Genomic DNA, 20,629 nt, shown 5'->3' with positions numbered 1-20,629 from the left:
AAAGCAAACTGCGCTTCACCTTTTTATTTGTTCCCTAGTTAATTACATTATAGAACACAAACTATAATTTGCTGATATAAATAAATAAATCTATCAAACTATGTTTGTATTTACTTTCAGAAAATCCCATTGTGATAAGGTATGAAAGTTTTATATTCAAAAATAGATAGTAAACTATTAAATCTTTAAATAGTCCAGGCACTCTCGGACCATAGTGTGAGACAATAAGACAATATGTTTTCCCAACCGATAACACCAAGTTTATTACTTGCTCAACAAAAGCAAGTGCTCTACTCTAAAAATCAAGGAAGAAGCCAAAATGAGCAGATGTTATACAACGCCTGTGTACAGAAAAAACAAGAAAGGGAAAATCTAAATATGGTCATACAACAAATGAAAATCTAAATAGATACACTATCAAAGAAAAATACAGCCTAAACTCCACCAAGAGATGGCAGACGACAAACGGCACGTAAAGCACCACGAGTCTTTGAAAAAAATTGGAAAAATACGACGACATCCTAGTGAAACACCTATCAGGTAGGCAAATATCTTATCAAACTAAAATGCTAGCAGGAAAATATATTAAAATTTATCCAGAAATACTCAACTCAGAAATACTCCCTAACATAGAATCCTTCGACATAAAACAAGCTATGCCACAACTAAAAAACAATATGGCTCTGGGCCCAAATGGAATACTTGTAGAAATGTTGAAGTAGGGGAGTGAAACTATTCCCGAAGAATTGAAAAAATTTTTCAACGAATGTCTTCACAGAGGAGAAGTCCCAGATGATTGAAATAAAAGTTTGACAATACTTCTCTCCAAAAAAGGAGTCAGGGGAGATCTGAAGAACTATAGGCCAGTCTCCCTGCTGTCCCAAATGTACAAACTGTTTATGAGAGTAATAACTAACAGGTTAACGTCGAAGCTCGATAGCTATCAACCGGTAGAGCAGGCAGGATTCCGAATAGGTTACAGTACAGCGCGGATCATCTTCTTACAGTCAGAACACTAATAGAGAAAACCAATAATTATCACTTGAACTTATACATTGGCTTCGTCGATTAAGGCATTCGACTCCATAGAACTTTGGGCAATAGAGAGAGCTATGAACAACTGCAGGATAGACTCCCGATACAGGATAATCATACATAATATTTACAAGAAAGCTACAATGAAAATACAAATAGATGTTAAAACCAAAGCTTTACCAATCAACAGAGGAGTTCGCCAGGGAGATGTTATCTCACCAAAGCTATTCACACTTGAACTGGAAGACGTGTTCAAAGACATTAACTGGCCAGATAAAGGAATAAATGTTAATGGAAGAAAAATGAGGAGTCGGAAGGCGTCGGAGAACGCTGTAAACCGATAGTAGTAGTAAGAAAAATGAGTCATTTGAGATACGCTGATGATATTGTAATATTCGCTACAAGTTTCGAAGAACTACAGATCATGATGACGCAACTAATAATGACAAATACACCGAACAATAGAGAAATAACGTTGAACGACATAAATTTAGGAACAGCAAGCGAATACAATAATCTTGGACAGATAATGAAAGTTTATAAAGGAAATTAAACTGCCGAAATTACGAGGAGAATAAAGTTAGCGTGCGCAGGATTTGGAAAACTGAGTTGAATCTTGAAAAGCACTAAAATAGAGCAATATTTGAAAACCAGAACTTACGATCAGTGTATCATCTCTATACTTACGTATGGTTCACAGACGTGGACGCTCACCAAGTCTAATATGGATAAATGGATTAGAAGGTAACCAAAGTAAAAGACGCAGGAGAACATGCTGCCAAATTAAATTGGAAGACCACAAATGAGATGGACTGATGACATTAAGAAGATCGGAAGACACAACTGGAAGCAAGTGGCGTAAAATAGAAAACACTGGATTGACTTGGGGGAGGCGTCCATAGTTGAATTATATAAGGCTGAAGGGAAGAGAGAGTGAAGGATGAAAATAGCTACAGAAATTTAACAAAGTCGTTAAATGGCTTAGATCTTGAATGACACTCGTTCGAAGATAAAAAATAGACCTTAAAGATATCGCAAGAAAATTGCGTCAAATTTGCCAAGATAAGGACATAAGAAAAGCTAAAGAATAAGGGATTTAAAATAGGAAACGTAACCCAATTACTAGAAGATGAAAATAAATCATCACTTTTTGCGACTTTTTTCACTTACTTTTCATTATCATTTTGGCTTTACAACCATGTGTTGGTCCTAGCCTCCCCAAGAATTTTTTTCCAGTCCTCCCTATCTTCCTCCTCCTTTCTCCGCCAAGCACGTATTTCCATATTTCTAATATCTTGATCTATGTTATTTAGGAATCTTGTTCTGGATCTTCCTCTTCTTCTTTGATCAATAGGTCCATCAAGGAGCGTTTTTCTAGCTGGGTCGGTTTGCTCCATTTGCATTACATGGCCTACCCACCTCAGACGTCCTATCTTAATGTGTTTTTTCACTTACTTTTAGTAAAAAGAAAAATACAAAAAAGTTCATGAAGTTGTGGCGAAAAATCTGACACAAGTGGATAATAAAAAGCTTCTCGTTCACAATACTTAACGAAGACCACGATGCTTAGTGTGGGAGCTTCATTGGGGATGAGTAGAGATATAAAAAGTAGAAAAATGTAAATAAAAAACAGATAAACGATAGAAATTAGTTAAATAACAAAATATAACAGTTTGACAAAGAAAAACGCGAAATACAGCTAAACTGTAAAACAAAATAAGTTTTAACCTGAAACTCATGAGGGAATTTAAGATTTCAAGATTCTTGGTTGATTCTTTCAAGGTTGGCGATCCAAAAGGCAATTGTAGCTTTGGATACTGCTGCATGAAAGATTTCTGTGGATGAGCGGTCAAACAATCTCCCCAGGTCTTTCAGCCACGAGTTCTGGCGTCTTCCAACTGATCTTTTGCCCTTAACTTTACCTTCCAATATGATTTGGAGTAATTCATATCTTTCACCTCTCAACACATGACCCAAGTATTACATTTTTGTCTCTTTGATTATGCTGAGTAATTCTTTTTGTTTACTCATGCGCCAAAGTACCTCACCATTGCTAACTTTTTGTATTCATGGAATTCTTAGCATCCATCTGTATATATACATTTCAAAGGCATCTATTCTTTTTTCTGTTTCAGAGTCCATTGTTCAACTTTCACAGCCATACAACAAAACAGAGAAACCCTAACATCTGATCATTGTAATTCTCAGTTTTAGACTAATATCTGATCTTGTAAAAAATGTTTTTAAGTTCATGAGTGTTTTCCTCGATTGTTTGATTCTTGATAGGATTTATTTTTTGGATTACACTGGCTGTTCTTTGTCAATCTTTGAAAATACTAGAATTTTAGTTTTGGAAATATTTAGATGTAAATCGAACATTTCGCTATGACGAACTACCGCATTTATTATATTTTGTAGTTCTTGTGCATTGCTTGCTATTAGAACGATATCATGAGCGTACCACCTGATGTTGTCTATGCTAGTTCCGTTAATCTTGATTCCACCTTGAACCTCGTCTAATGCTTTTCTGAATATAGATTTCAAATACAGATTAAAGAATAGCGGTGATAAGATGCAATGTTGTCGCACTCCTCGTCAGATTCGTATATCTTCGGATTTTGTGTGATTTATTTCAATTGTTGCCGTTTGGTGCCAATATAACTGTGGTGGTGGCCAACCAGCTAAGTGTAGAGGTTGTACCACTGCTATAGCACTTCAAAAGTTACGGAACAAACAGAAATCTACAACCACACCACAAAACAAGGTAGCAGACATGGATAATCCTATACAAAGCCAACCAGAAGAGGTTAACTAAATCCAAATATATGCCCTGGGAGAGTAGGGTGTTTATAGATAGCTGGTGAAGCTTTGATAACGTCAAGCATGACCAACTTTTAGAGATATTGGCAGCTAAACAGTTAGACACTCGCGATATAAGAATAATATCTACTCTGTACTATAATCAGAAGGCAGTCGCACGCATCGAAAATAGCACAACAAATGAAATTTAAATTAAAAAAGGAGTTAGACAAGGATGTTTGCTGTCACCAATGCTATTTAATCTTTATTCGGAAGAAATTATGAAGAAAGCATTGGAGGAAGAAGATATCGGGATAAAAGTTAACGGATAACCAATTAATAATATTAGATGCGCAGATGATACGGTTTTAATGGCGGAGACAGTAGAAGACCTGCAAGCCAGTTTAAACAAGGTAGTCACAGCTAGTGAAGAGAAAGGGTTAACAATGAACGTCAAGAAGACGAAATTCATGATTATCTCAAAAAACAAAGATTAAATGCAAACCTGTACATTCACAATAACGAAATCGAATGGATGCACAAATATAAATATTTGACAACAAGCGTTAATAACAACAATGACATCACAGAAGAAATAAACACTAGAATTGGAAAGGCTCGAGCTGCTTTTGTTAATATGAAGGACATTCTGGGAAGTCATGACATTAACTTAAACCTGAAAATGAGATTGGTTAGGTGCTGCATCTTCTCGATACTGTTGTACGGAGTAGAGACTTGGATTCTAAACAAGAGCAATACCGATAAACTAGAGGTCTTTGAAATGTGGATATACAGAAGAAGTTTGAAAATACCTTGGACAGACAAAATAACAAATAGTGTAGTTCTTCGAAGAATGAACAAAGAACGGGAACTGTTGATCACCATCAAGAGAAGAAAGTTGGAATATCTTGGTCATGTGATGAGAGGGGGGAAAAAGTACCGATTGCTCCAGTTAATTATCCAAGGAAAGATTCAGGGCAAACGAAGCGTGGGGAGACGACGTATATCTTGGCTGCGCAATTTAAGAGACTGGTTCCAGTGCACAACTAACCAATTATTTAGAGCAACAGCTTCAAAGATACGAATAGCAATGATGATTGCAAAACTCCGTAGCGGAGAGGGCACTTGAAGAGGAAGGTGAAGCAGAACAGAAAAATAAAGGCGCGCATGTTTAAATGAATTAGAGAAAACTTATTATTACTACTTATTACTAACAACTTATTACTAATAACAACATGCCCAAATAGCCTGTAATGAACCAAAACAAGTAGTAGAGAATGTCTCCAATTCGATGTTAAACTTGCTACACATACTAATACAACGCATGAACTAGCAAGAAGAATTAAATAGGGTTCGGTTCTGCATCGATAACTATAATGTTGTATTCAATATGGGCTCCGAATATTTTTAACATTAACAAAGTTTAATGTAAGTTATAAATTGCGAATCTTAGTGATATATTGAAATAAACTGTAAGTGTACAAACTCTTTACATAATATCCAGTTAAATTAACATTAAAGTCAGCAAATTTCAATTATTTGTTATTGTTGTCAATAAACAAATTCAGTTTTACCAGCAAATAACCGCTTTTAGTAAAGACCGATATACCTGTTTTAGCAGGTGTACAGAGTCGGACTTACTTTTCACAAACGTTTATCGAAATGTATTCAAACATGGAATCACACAACAGTTCTACAATACAAGACCATCAAAATCATAAAAACACATCACAGTCATACTCTTTGGCAGCGTCGAGAATGCAATTTCCTATAAAGTCCCAAGCAATTATCTTTAGTGCCTTAGAAAACACCAAACTTCAAGACTACCTTCTCTCACTTGGAAATATAATTCAACCGAAAAATATAATCTTCTCTTCTAGATTATCTAATAATCGCATATGTATATATTTATCCGGTAAACAAATACTGGACGATTTTATGAATAATCATGGTCAAATAGAAATACAAGGTGAAATTGTCAGAGCAAGAAGGTTAGTTACACCAGCGGAACGACTTGTGCTCTCCGGCGTATGTCCTTCAATACCGCACGACTTGCTAATCAATGAGTTACAAAAAATCGGCATAGTTCCTGTCTCCCCCATGACCTTCCTCAAAATAAGTGCTTCTATGCCTGAGTACAATCACATCCCTAGTTTTCGAATACAAATCTATATCAGTCCGCACAATCTAACACTACCAGAGTCATTTACTCTTATTTTTGACAACACGACATATATAATATTCATTTCTCAAGACAGTTTAGTTTGCTTTAGATGCAAGAAGTCAGGACACATCGCTTCACAGTGCTCCGAACCACTAGCTCAACTAAACCCCAACCAAAACAATGAAGCATCGGTATCCAGCGCAACAAATATATCCTTGCAAGCATTCAATGACACAAACCCTTCACAGTGGGAACAAATGTCTATTTCTAATATCCCGGAGATACCGAACAAAGTAGATGCATCAAATAAGGACACTCACATAATTAATCAACCAAAAAGAAACTTTGATGAAATTATTTTACCTGAAGCAGAGCCATCTTCAAAAGAATGTAACATTTTTCCACCACCTAAACTCCAAGCAAAATCTAAAAAAGCTAAAATTAGTTCAGCAAGCACTTCTGAATGCTCATTTTCTCTCTTACTTGACCCTGCTAAAAACTTCATAGAAAATCATCCTCTACTTTCCCTCTAAACGTTGATCAACTTAACATGCTTCTAATGAATATTACGGGGTCAGCAGATCCTATAACCACAATTCAAGAATATACCACAGACCTACCAGCTTTGTTCGATATGCTCATTCAAGTTTATCCCCATTTAAAGGAAAGATCCATAAAACGTAAATTCACGTTCATAAGGAAAAAAATCCATAATTATATTAACAGTGAGATATCGGAAGCGAAAAGTGACACATCTCAGTTAAGACAACATTAATTAAAAACATCCCTTGTTGTCTAGTCCTTTCTGACTATCTCAGTGCAGTCAAAGCTATGCAAAATGTATACCCTAATCACCCCATTGAGAAAATTATTAGGGCCGAATTAATGAAAGCTCAAGAAAATTTCAGAAGAGTCCACTTCCTATGGATACCATCTCATATAGGCATAGAAGGGAATGAAGAAGCAGATACTAGTGCGCGTAACGCTGTCACCAGTGACACATCAGAAACAGAGTGTCGGAGTATCGCAGGCGATCTAAAAGTTTATTTCAAAAATAAGGTGTTATGTGCGTGGAATCGGGAGTGGAATGACTCTAGTTCGATACTCAAAACCATCAAAAGTGATATTTTTTCATGGAAGTCCACAGCCAGAAGTAGAAAATGCCAAACTATTATTACACGACTACGACTTGGACACTGTAGGTATACTCATGCCTATCTCTTCTCAAATAGTGAACCTCCAAAATGCGAAACATGCAATACAGTAGTCAGTATAAAGCACTTCTTGATAGACTCTCCTAAATATGTAAATCAAAGACAGTCTTACAATTTGCCAAATAACCTAAAAGCACTTCTCAACAAAAGTTTAGTTCCGAACAATTTATTAGGTTACTTAAAATGTATAAATATGTTACACAAAATTTAACTTAATTAATTAATTGTTACAAATGTTCAATTGTTCACAAATTGTAATTAATTGTTATAATGATTGATTGTTACAAATGTTAAATTTAATATTATTACAAATGTTACAGGAATGTCGCTCTAATAACCTTTGGGTGGATGCGACTTTATTTCTTTAAATAAAAAAAAATAATTAAATAAAGAAGTCATAGAAAAGCTAAATATCGTAGAATCATTGGGAATTCGTAGGACAGTAAAGTAGCAGATTAGAATAAATATAAAATGCTGGTTAATCCTACCAGCTCATTAATTATGGGTTATAGCATATTTTTCTAATCTTATTTTACAAAGTTTAGTTTTTTGTTAATTTATTTCATCAAATTTTTCTGTTAGCCTCTTAAACAATGCCTTAAAAACTTAAATAATTTATCAACTCTCCGTTCTTCAAAAGCCAATTACGCTTCACCTTTTTAAGTATTCTGTAATCAATTATATTCTAAAACATAACCAATAATTTTAACAAATAAATAATTGAATTTATCAAACTATGTTTGTATATAAACATCACCTAATTAATTATCGGTTATAGTTTTTGCCGAGTATATTCTACAGTTTTTACTCCAAACTGTACGACAGTGTCTTTGTAAAACGAGTTTTAACGTTTTGGAATTCTGCACTTCTAAGTTGATTTTTCTATTTAAAATCAAATAAAAATTTAACAATTTTCGTCAAATGGGGTTCATCAGTAGGTTGTTTTTTGTAAAACCATTATTGGACGTAAGTAACATCATACATAAACTCTAACACTATGTCTATTTTTTTATGGTTGGAACATTAGTCATACTGAGTCACAAATATACAAGCACACATATAGGTATATTTTTCTTTAAGTGCTCCTTATCAAAGCTATTCGTACCTTCGAGAATGAAGTTCTAAATGGATGGTTATTCGTGGTGTTGAACCATTTACGCATTTGATTTTTCAGTCAGGACTATATTTTCCTTTCTGTTGATTTCTTCTGCTGATTTTTCCGGTGTTATAAGTCAATATGTATTGTATTTGTCACATCTCATAATATGTCCACAATAATTAATAGAGAGCGAAATACATCCAAAGTGCATTTAGATGCCTATATTGCATAATTTTGCCAATTTAAAATATTGCATTTTTAAGCCAAACACAATAAAATTGATTTTGCATATTTTGAAGTTATACTTCTATACACGCGCTCCACGTTGGAAATTTGTATGGGAGTGAATCTGTGAAATCATTACATAGGTAAGATAATGAGTAAGAGAGAGACAGAAGATATATTTTCTATCTATTCCTCTCTCGAATATAAAAATGTTCCTTTTGTATATATAATTTAATATTATATATATTATATAAAGATATATATACATATAATATTATATATATAATAAAATATTTATTAATATTGTTATTTATGTGATATGTTTTGTATTATTTATTAAATGTTCATAATTATATTAGTCTTTTGTATTTCAAAATAATAATCTCAATAAATCACTGTATGATCCAGAACTGTCAATTTTAAAATACGTTTGTGTCATGTCCTCGGTAGTATAGTAGTCAGTATCCCCGCCTGTCACGCGGGAGACCGGGGTTCGATTCCCAGTCGGGGAGGACTTTTTTATTAATATTATTACATGGTAAATTAAACATATACGCGTAAGTAGAAATGTATATTATTGTCATTTTTAAATACTTATGAATATTGCGTTTTAATTTGTATTGTATTATTGTATTGAATTATGTTGCACTGTATTGTAGTGTATTTTTTTATGTATATTATTGTCATTTTTAAATACTTATGAATATTGCATTTTAATTTGTATTGTAATATTATATTAATAACAAAATAAACAATGAATTTTACTGCAGTGTATGTGTAAAAAAATTTTTGCATTCAACTCCTTTCATACATATATGAAAATAAAAATATACATTTTCATCAAAATATTGATTCAATTGTTCATTGACTATACTCCTATTACAGGTCAAAAGTTGTTTATTAATTGTTAGTAAGTTGTTATTAATTCTGTTTCTCTTTCTGCTCTCTCTTACCTATAGCATTACATATGTAATGATTGTGCAGATTGACTCCCAAATAAATTTGTAACGGCGAATGCGTGTATAGAAGTGTAACTTCCACCGGCAGTCCCACTGGACTGCCACACCCGTTTTTTTTTAAACAAATTATTTAGAAATTTAAAATTTTCAACTCTTATTGGTATATAATATTTATTGGTTTTCCAAAATAAAGACTATTTTATTGGCGTAGCAAGTCGTAGGTATCTACCTGATTTTAAGGATCTACTTATTTTGTGCGGCAAAAATTTGTTCAAATTAAAGATTGTATCATGTTACGTGTTTTTGCTTTTTGTATCGGAGTGATTGCCTCCCTCTTTGGGCTCTTCCAATTCATTTGTCGCGGGAAATCAGTCCGCATTAACATTTTTGTTTTACAATTATTGGTTATGTGACTTCGCGTCTTCTACAATATTTCTCCATTTTTTCCTGTTTCTGCTTATGCTTTTCGAATCTCTTACTCCCATCTTCTTAAGGTTTGCAATTATCTGGTTCTTCCATCTCGTCTTCAGTCTTTCTCGTAGTCTGTCTGATACTGGTCTCCATTTAATGATTTTCTCAGTGTACAAAATAAAATGACTACTGAAGTGGTGGCGCTTTGAAAGGTCTGTGGGAGGAAACAAACTTAAATATAGTTGATCCCAATAAAATGGCCAAGCACTTCATGGTACTTATCCGCGTCCTCGAGTAAGAAGCTGATGAAGAAACGATTAGGTCCATTATAAAGGGACAAAATCAAGACCTTAAGACAGAAGACTGGTTGCTAAAAAATAAAAAGATCGGAGAAGACGCATAAGCCTTAGTCTATACGATTAACGAGGTCTCGTGTAAACCATTAAGAGCTGCTTATTTCAAGACATATTATAAACTTGGAAAGGTATCCTTAGAGACAATCAGAGGCCTCTATGGCTCCAATCGGAAACCTACAAGCGAATTTCCAACATAGTATGGCAGCTTCGGGAGAACTTGCTGTTAATATGAGAAGGTCGAATGTAGCCTTGATAGAAGAGCTCTGGGACAAGAATAAAATAAAAGGTCTATCGGCTTTGGTGGAGAGCTTATATAAGGTCATTATTTGCAAAACTTGCTCTTTGTTTGAAAGTCAAGTTTCTAGCCAAAAATATTTACAGATTTTTAGAAAAAAAAAATGTTTATAGCAAACAACCAGATTTGCAAATAAATATATAAAATAATAACAAACCGTATTTAGTTCATTATTAAAAACATAACAGATTTATTCATGAAAATAAAACTTTAAGGTTTTTAATCATATAAAGAAAATATTTAAACGAAAAAAGAAATCAAAAGCAGTCTCAATCAGTCATGTTCAAACGAAAAAACATTCATTTTCTGCATTTTGGAAATTTTCCAAACAATCAATGGTTTCTTCTGGTGAGGTAGAATCTGACTTCAAGTGTTCTTTGTAAAAATTTAATTCAGGAAGGCTTCTTTAATTTTCTCCATAGTATTTGGAAAGGAGACTATTAATAGTCCCTTTATCCCCTTTAATTTTTTTCCCAGCGGTAATTTCTTGGGAGCCATTGAAGAAAGAGAAAAATTTTTCTTACAAACGCTTTTAGCTTCTCCAACGTCATTTCGTTAATTGAGTTCACCTTGGACTAGAACATTGTTGCCTTTTTTGTAAAAAATAAACCGCTTTGCCTTAATAAATTCAAAGTGCCATAAACAGAACTAGGCAGCTTAATAACACCTTCCAATCCATACCGATGTTCCGTACAGTGGAATGCTTTCTGATTGTCGTAGCCACTAATTTCCACGATAATAGGCATTTTTTTATTGTCTTTTTCTATAAGGTCAAAAATACGATCACTCGGAATAAAGGAATGACCGACGATCAGAAAAATTAATTCAATTTGTTTAATATGATTCGGCGATTCTTCTAGAACCCAATAAGCCAACATTGTCATCATATTCGAATTTTTGTTTTGTCCTCCGAAACCATTAGTTAACAAACGTACTGTTTCTATGTTGACATCAATTTCAAAATTCTTTAGAGCATGTTGCACAGTTGACGCTATTATATTAGAATCTTCTCGAGAGTTAATTTCTGTCCACACGTACGAAAACACATTTGTTGGTCTTTGTTTATCAGTAGAAGTTCCAGCAACAACTGTAAAATTATTATAGTTTATTTGCTGGCTGAAATATTCTGCTTGATCAGGCATTCTAGGCAGTGCTAAGTTTTTTTGACAGTCTAACGAAAAGAAAGTTATGTTGAGTTTTGGATTTTTAAGGATTTTGAAAAAAGCCTTTGCTTTTACGATATGAACACGATGCTCAATGGCTAACTTTTGCCGAACAGCAAAAGAAGTTGCTACTTTCAGCTGCTCCTTTGTTCTCAAGCAAGTGGAGCAACAGTCAGTCAGCGGAGTTCCAAAAGCGATGTTATAGTGAACATTCTCATACTTTCGAAAATAACTAAGCTTCACATGCATAGGCTGAGGCACTATTCGAAGATAATGGTCGAAAAGATTCTTAAAACCCAAGTTACATGGCAAGTAGACCCTCACGCTTGTCTTGCGTTTAGTTTGATGGCCTTGCCCGAGCCAATTAGCCAGACAAATTTAAAGACAAACAATTTTTACAATCAGAGGAATTTTTTCTGTATTTCTGAATTTTTTTTTTTTTTAATAAACATACAATTTAACGTACAATTTTTACTAAATTACATTTTTTTTCCTGCGCTAAGACATAACCCGATTCAACATCTCGGAAGTTTACATCTTCCTTTTTATTTTTTAATTATTTAATATATTTTTTTCTTTTTTTTATATTTTTATTTATTTATATATATATATATATATATATATATATATATATATATATATATATATATATATATATATATATATATATATATATATATATATATATATATAAATATACATATATATATATATAATATTTTCTGCTATAATATAATACAATATTTACTTAAATGTAAGGGTTAGTTTTAAAGCTACAATTTATTGTTACAGTTTTTGATATGTTCGTAAATCGTTTATAATATATTGATATCTCTAGAGAAAATCAAATTGTTCAGGTAGACGGGAAGTGGAATTTTTAATATAATAAGATTATCATAAAATTTGTTTATGTTTACTGATTTGTGGGAACATTCAAGGAAAATATGTAATAGGTTACCTTCTTTTCCACACTTGCAATTAGGTGACTTAATGAGACCCAACTTGTACATATGCAGGGGGGGTAAGAGCATGATTAGAAATCATTATTGGCTCGAAATTCGTCTCTTATGTATTCTATTAAATGAAAACTTTGGTATTGCTAAATTGGCTACTTTATTAAGCATATTAGCATACCTCCCGTATGATGATCCGAAACAATTACCATCGAGGGAGTCCAAACACCTACTGATATTGCAAAAATTTCGCTACCCTTGTTAACTGTGCTACCTTTTATATGTGGCCAATTTATTTAGATACTTTTAACTTTAATCTTAATTGATATTCTTTATAAAGATATTTATCACTTACCAAACACGCAACACATATTACTTTCAGTTAACATCAAAACAGTTCGTTGATAGAGTTAATTTTCCGACCATTGTCTATAATTATCTATCCAGTAATTAAGTTATACTAAAAAAAATCAAAAATTCTTTATTTTAAAACGCAAAATACATATCAGCTGGCCATGCTTATGTTTCTGTTAGTATTTGAAGTGGTATTAGCAAGTCAAATGTTTCTTCAAGGGCAAAAAGAAGACGTTCAAACTCGAAGTTCCTTAAGTGACTGTATTGTAGAAGCTTGCAAAAAATATTTTAACGAACCTTTCGAGGCAATAACTTACATGTTACCTACAGCAGATATGCAAAGTCATGTTCCGTCTTATTTTGTTATAAGTCATCAGGTTCTGAAATCTTTGGAAAGTGAAGCACGATGGAATATCATGATTAAAAGCTTGATTGGTAAAACTTATCCATTTAAATATGTATCAAAAAGTACCGGGTACATCATGCAAATTAGGGATGGAAGTGAGTTTGCCAAGAGTCTAAAGATACTTAAAAAATTATTGACTTGGAATCCTCACGCTAAATTTTTGGTAGTCTCTACAACTACATTTAGTGATCCAGTTCAGGTAGCTACAGAAGTGACGAAGGAAATGTTAAACTTCCACATTCTTAATGGCGTAATTTTGCTTTCTAGTCCAGAAAATAGATCTATTTACAATGTTTACTCCTGGGAACCATACAGTAACAGAAGTTGTGGTGACAATTTTGAACACACGTCCATTGACCGCTGTTCGTATGGAAATACTGAAAGAAACGTATCTTGGTTTACCAACAAATTACTTACTGACTTTTATAACTGTACTCTTAAAGTCGTTTATACGAGATGGGCACCATACGTAACAATAGATAATCCAAAGTTTAAAAAAGCCAGCTCCACAGATGACCAAGGTATTGAAGTCAATGTCATTAATATGATATCTGAAATCTTGAACCTATTTGCAGTGTATCAAGAAGATGACCTAAATGGTTTTGGTAATGTGTATGACAATGGTACTACTACTGGAGGATTTAGTCTTTTAAGTAATAATGAAGCCGACATTATGATCGGAGGATATGACAAAAGTTTTGGAAAAATGTTCTATATGGATACCAGCAAAACTTATATACAGGACACTCTGATTTGGTGTGTTTCTCATCAACGTACCGACCAAGGTTTAAGACCGATGATAGTAATCTTGTCCGTGGAAGTTTGGATAGCTTTCGGTACAGTATTTTTTGTTACCACTTTGGTGCTGTGGTGCCTAAGTAAAAAAAGTAACACTGAGTCTACTACTTATAAAAACCTAACCAAGTGTTTTTTGACGACGTTTTTGGTCGTTATTGGATTTGGAGCAAATGATCTACCCAGATCAGGTCTAATTAGGTACTTTATGGGACTGTTTATAGTATTCAATCTGTTTATGAATATTATCTACACGAGCTACTTGACCAGTAGTCTATCAAGTCAAAGTTTTGGAGAAAAAATTAGCAAAATGGAAGATATCTACAAATATAAATTAACTACCTACTTTTTACGAGATACAGAAAAGTACTTTGCGCCAAACTGGAAAAATGAAGACAACTATGTTCAATCAGTACCAATCAGAACTATTTTAAATAATTGGAAAACCTGCATAAATATATCCTATTGCTTCGAGCAAATTTTAGAAGGGAATCATAATGCTTTTTGTGTAACTGAACTACACAAAGAATACCTATTTAGCCGATCCGGAGAGCTATCTCAGAGCAAGGAGAAACCATACTGTTTGAATAAACCGGTAATCAAAATACCTGTCAATATAGTAATGAGAAAAGGGTTTAGTCTTTATAACGTATTTCAGTCGTATCTGGATAGACTAACCACAGCTGGGTTTATTACCAAGTGGAAAAAGGATATTTTGTACCGGAAGTATGAAAAGAATTCAAATGGTGCCAAGCTCATAACGTTTGGCAACTTGGCTTTAGTTTTTCACTTTGTAGCGTTTGTGCAGGTTTTTGCTGTAATTGTTTTTCTTGCAGAATTGGTATTTTATAAGAGCAGTCATGATATTTCAGCTTGTTTGAACACTTAGACATTTTTTTCATTAGGAATTGCTAGTTTCATTAGTAAAAGTTTATTTAGAAAAACAAGCATTCAAAGATTTAACATCTATGCCTAAAGCGAACCAAAACATGCATTGTTTAAGTGTTTTAGTTTTAAGAATTTTCGATCCATTGATAAAATAATAGAGAACACCTTTATAAAATATGTTCTTTTTTTCTTTTCAAATGAAGAGTATTAAAATAAGTTTACGTAAGCCCTTCTTCTGGAGAGCACATTTGGCAGATTAAAACGTCTTCCGCAGGAGAAAGGCTTATAAGTTTTTACTGTTGTATAGTATATACTCGTTTTCATCGTTCTTGGCGTGTGCCTGAAATAAGCTACTACGGAATTTTTAATATTCGTCTCTCTCTGATACACAGATGCGCAATTCAATTGTGCGAGTCACGTTCGTCATGGTAAAGTGCGATGAGAAGGGAATGAAGAGACCACTCACGTCTCCCAGTATTGTAGCAATAACACCGATGCATTTGGCCGATACGGTGTCGGTGATAAGTTCGGCCTCTTTACGAATACAGATAGCTGGCAGTGACGTGTTTTTTTTAACATGTTACGCTGATCTGTGCAGGTTTGAAGTAGCTGATGTAATAGTTTTTATAAGTAAACAGTTTTTAATTAATTAATAGTTTGAGCTCTTACTGTGTGGAATTCCATTACATAAAATAATACTCTCGACACCTTAAAAATTCCAGTTTATTATAAATTAACTCTCTCTCTTCCGAGATCCATTGCAATAATGACTTGTGGCATTGTTCTTGAATGAGCTGGCTGATAGGTTTATAATTGTAGCAATTACCATTGATATTTTATGTTGTTTTAGTCGATTTTAGTCAGTCATTGTTGGAATTTGTTCCGAACAGTTTTACTTATTATTTTTTGTTGTGAATAACTAATTGTTCTATTTAATAAAAAAAATGCCGGGAAAAACGATAACAGGAGAAATGCGACAATGTGTAGTTCATTTATTGGAGTATTTTAAAAAAGAAAAAGAAAACAACGGACCTTTGCTTCCGTTATCATCGGTACATGGACGAGTAGCGGACGCTTTGAAAATCAGTCTTCGCACAGTGACAAGAATAAAGAGTGAATACAAGACAGGGGCAGCTCTTACTACACCAGGAGAGTCACGTAATGTACAAAAAAAAAGACTAATGATGTCAGCGATACTATAAAAGGAGATATTAGAAATGTACTGTATGGCATGAAAGCAAAAGGAGAGCACGTTACAATTAAAGTTCTAAATACACAATTAAGAAACAAGCATCTCTATGACGGTTCTGATACAAGTTTGTGGCGTCTTATGAAAAATTGTGGGTTTTCATACAAACTAGAAAATAGTAGACGAGTGCTATGTGAGAAACCATGTATTGTCTCCAAACGACTGTATTTTTTGAGGCATTATATGAGAAATTTTTTAAGTCCAAGCCCACTTCAGTTCGTTTTTTAGATGAAACATGGATATTCCTAAAAGGGGCATATAAACGTCCTTGGCAAGATGACTGTGTGAAAATCATCAGAAAAGGACACGAAAATACAGGTAAAAGCTTTGTTGTTTTACATGCCGGAAGTAGGCAAGGATTTGTTAAAGATGCTGGATTACTGTTTTCCATATCACTGTCAATATAATCCGATTGAGTTGGTCTGGGGCATTTCTAAACAATACTATGATCGTCATATTGGAGAACATGGACGTGGAGATGAAACAGTGAAAAAAGTTTGGGGCGATGCATTAGCTGAGGCAACACCTGCAGTGTGGGCGAGTTGTGTTAACCATACTGAAAAATTAATTCAGGACGACTTGGCAAAAATGGTCACATATGATGAAAATGAAAGTAGGATTATCATCGATTTGCTAATGATTAGCTAATTAATCAAGGTCAGTAGGTTGTAACAGTTCAGAATTCGCTACAGTGCTTAAAATTTAAAAAATCTGTATCATTTTTTAATTAAAGTGGGTTAAATAATTAACACTTGTTTGGGTATATTTCAAAATCCTTTTAAAATGTACTTTTCGTTATATCCTGTCCTATAGTACTGCAAGCTAGAAAAATACTTCTTCGCAATTTATACGTATATTCCGTTATTAGAAATTTAATGAAAAATAATTTATAATTTTCTTTTATAACTATTATTTCGTTTGACATGCTACATTTGGCTCCGCCACTGGAGTAGGTAAACGAATCGAGCTTAGACAAGGAAAGACAGATGAAACAACTTATTGCAAGTGTTTTTACACGCACACGCCAAGAACGATGAAAACGATTATACTACAGTTGTATATTATAGTATACAAAGGTTTAAAATAATAATCAAGGTCTTTGTACAACAAGAAAACTTTTATTTTGTTTACACTACATTATATTTAATATAATTTTATGTTAAATTTCCTCACCATTTGAGTCATCAGCACTATTCTTATTGTCCTGTTTAGTCGGTGTGCTTTCTTAAAATAAAAGTTTGTAGAAGTTTCTACTTTCTTCTCTTAAGTACTGAAACAAGTCTCTCACGTCTTTTATTTTAAACTGAATCATTGAAACAGGAGGCAAAGGTGTAAGAGTAAGGTCAAGTGGCAATGTTTTTGTATATTTAAAAGGGGTATACGTTTCAAAGTAGGTTTTAGAAGCAGCCAATACCCACAAGGTTTATCACAGTCACAACTCACAATCTTTATTCACAGACTTGTTTAAAAAATAGGGAACAAGTGGTGCATCCCAGTCATATATTATAGTCATGTTTGAGGCAGAAAAGTGAAGGGGTTTGTCTGCACTGTACGATTTTTTTTAGGTAGACTTTGGGTTCCTCGACATCTTAAACTCTTTTTAAGGCTTGTCTTATAACCCTAAATATTCTGTCGCTCTAACCAAAGGAGGGTCTACGAACAGGATAAATATGTGTGACTTCGACTCTGTATAGTTTTGATATCCAAGAACAAAACCGTAACAAAATCTGATTGTTATTTTGGCCTTTAGCTGCATCTGATAGAAGAACAATAGGCTTGGTATTAGGATAATCTGCTAATTTATTGTAAATACAGTCAAAGAGGAACTACTTGCTCCCTTTTTACATTGAAATTCTATGAAGGAATATACATATGATGATCCATCATTATGCATGAGTATATTGAATACGTACATCCATAAAAGTCTTTTATAGAACTGCTTTATTATGCTGAGCTTTGGCAACGGTATATTTTGTGCGTAATCAAATTCCAGGTCAAGAACCAGGATTAGAATCTATAGATTGTCTCAAAGTGACTAGTCTGTACAGGGCAAATGCACAACATCGATGCCATACTTCGTTGCAAACTTGTATTAAAATAAACGTCACTTCTTACTACTTAGCCTAATCCATCTTTTGTGTTGAGGGTAGCTTAAGTACTAATGCCCACTAACGACCCTGCCTGGCTTCCTTCTGTCAGTGGTTCTTAAACATAAATAATATTTGCTACTACATACATACATTAAAAAATGCCTTTTATTTATGTCACACAAGCAGTTTGTTTTTAATTCTACAGTATGTGCTAGCGATACAAACCATTTTGTTTATAGATTTAAATAAAATCGAATAAAATAAAACTAAAATATAAAGAAACATTTTATTTCTGTATTGTTCCGTTCAAAAGTTAAGGGGGAAGGGCTTTTAAAAACCGCACTGTATATGTTGGCAGTAACAAAACGTAGAAATATCCGAAAATAAAACTAATAAATAAGTTGAAAATAAAAGAAGTCATTGTATTTAATTTCGTGTGTAAGTAATCGTATTTGTACACCATTATATTTAGTTCCTTTTTCTGTCAATCGCTGTCACATTTAGTTTCTGCTTCACTATCATCATCATTATTATCGTCACTGCCATCACTATCTCCGTTATTTATATTTATAATAATTGGTTCGATATCATCCAACAAATTGTCAATTTTCCACATTTTTTTTCTGTTGCTATTACGTGGTTTACGTAGTTTTTTCATTTCTCTGGCGTAATGACCTGGTACACTGCTGTAATTAAATTTCGCATTTCAGCTTCTTTAAAATTCGCGTTGCGTCCAGCTATAGCCGTTTCACTTCACTCCAAACCATTTCGATGAGATTGAGTTCACAGTGATAGGATGGGAGCCTCAGAATCTTCACATTGTGCTTTTTGGCAATATCTTCTATTATGTACCTGTCATATTTTGCTTTGAAGTCTTCTTCTAGTCTTCTTCAAAAAATAGGTCCTTTGACAGAAGCCATTCTTAAATATCATTTTTTAGTGTTGAACTGTTGGGAATTTGTTCTGACTTCCTGCTGTGATAGGAGGCATTGTCCATTACCACAACAGTTTTTTCTGGCAAATTTAGTATTAAGTTATTTTCGAACCAATCTTCGAAGGTCGGTCCATCCATTTTAGTAGTCGTGAGTATTTTTCTTTGCCAAAAATGTGAGCTCTGCTTTATCAACAAATCCACTGGTAGATCCTGCGTGCAATAAAACGAACCGTGCACCACGAGCTGTTTGAGCTTTTAATCCCACCACGAACAAAAGCAACGCGATGAGATATAATTGTTTTATCAACCCATTATTTTTTCACACTGTGCCCGATATTTACCCTTGATTTATCCAAATACACTATGTTGTATCCTTCTGCACGGTATTTACGAATTGCGCGTAAATAACGATGACGCCACGAGATGATTTCTGGTTTTTGATCAACTTTTGGATAAAAAGCATTTAATTTCTGTTAGACAAAGAATTGTGATGTCAAATGTTAAAATTATAAAACCAAAACACAATTAGGGACAAACAGAACACAATTAAAAGGACAAAACAGACATAAAACTTTAAAAAAAGGAGCTTATTGGCACTACATTACTTGGTAGGAGAGAAACTGGTAAAAATTATACCGGCATCATTTAATTTACTTTGTACCGCTTGACCTGAAGATGCTTTGCAAATTTTAGAAAGCGAAACCGGTCGTTTTGGGTAGTAAAATTAAATTGATTGTGAGTAAGTCTAATTTAGTCTTATTTATTGCTTTTACCTATTTGAAATGGACTCACACAAGCAACACATTCATGACTTTATCGTGAGGTTAGCTACTGAATATCACAAATTTCCAAACAAACCCTTAAGTTGTTATTTAATAATTCGTAATAGAGTTTTAAATTTAATTACTTACGTTTCAGATGACAATAAGGTCAATACCAAACGGCATTATTTGTGTTAAAGCAAAAATTGTTATTTTTAAGTATTTTCGAGTTTTGTCTAAATATTCTGTAAAACAAGTCTAAATGATTTCAATAAATTTGTGTATAAATATTTTTTTTGAATTGATAAATTGTATAAACTTTATACATGAATAAATTATACCAAGTCAATCCTGTAGACAATTATTTTTAAGTTAAATCTGCCACATTAATATAAAAAATCCCCAAATAAAGGCTGTCAATATATGTAGTTCTACAAAAAAACTTATTATAACTTACTTTGAAAGTTAGGTAATCATCT

General features: G+C 33.3%; 1 protein-coding gene across 1 annotated transcript; it reads left to right on the top strand.

The window, feature by feature from the left end:
* The first annotated feature begins 13,488 nt into the window (after window positions 1-13,488).
* Window positions 13,489-15,117, top strand: LOC140443274 (uncharacterized). Its single transcript, XM_072534419.1, has one exon. It carries the CDS (start codon window positions 13,510-13,512, stop codon window positions 15,115-15,117), a length of 1,608 nt encoding a protein of 535 aa, XP_072390520.1. The 5' UTR covers window positions 13,489-13,509.
* The last annotated feature ends 5,512 nt before the right edge of the window (window positions 15,118-20,629 follow it).

The sequence above is a fragment of the Diabrotica undecimpunctata genome, chromosome 6, assembly GCF_040954645.1.
Source record: "Diabrotica undecimpunctata isolate CICGRU chromosome 6, icDiaUnde3, whole genome shotgun sequence".
NCBI lineage: Eukaryota > Metazoa > Arthropoda > Insecta > Coleoptera > Chrysomelidae > Diabrotica > Diabrotica undecimpunctata.
This window is presented reverse-complemented; position numbering and strand designations above follow the sequence as displayed.

Bases quoted from the DNA above. Each gene is read 5' to 3' on its own strand.
- LOC140443274 (XM_072534419.1), top strand. From the start codon at position 13,510: ATGCAAATTAGGGATGGAAGTGAGTTTGCCAAGAGTCTAAAGATACTT.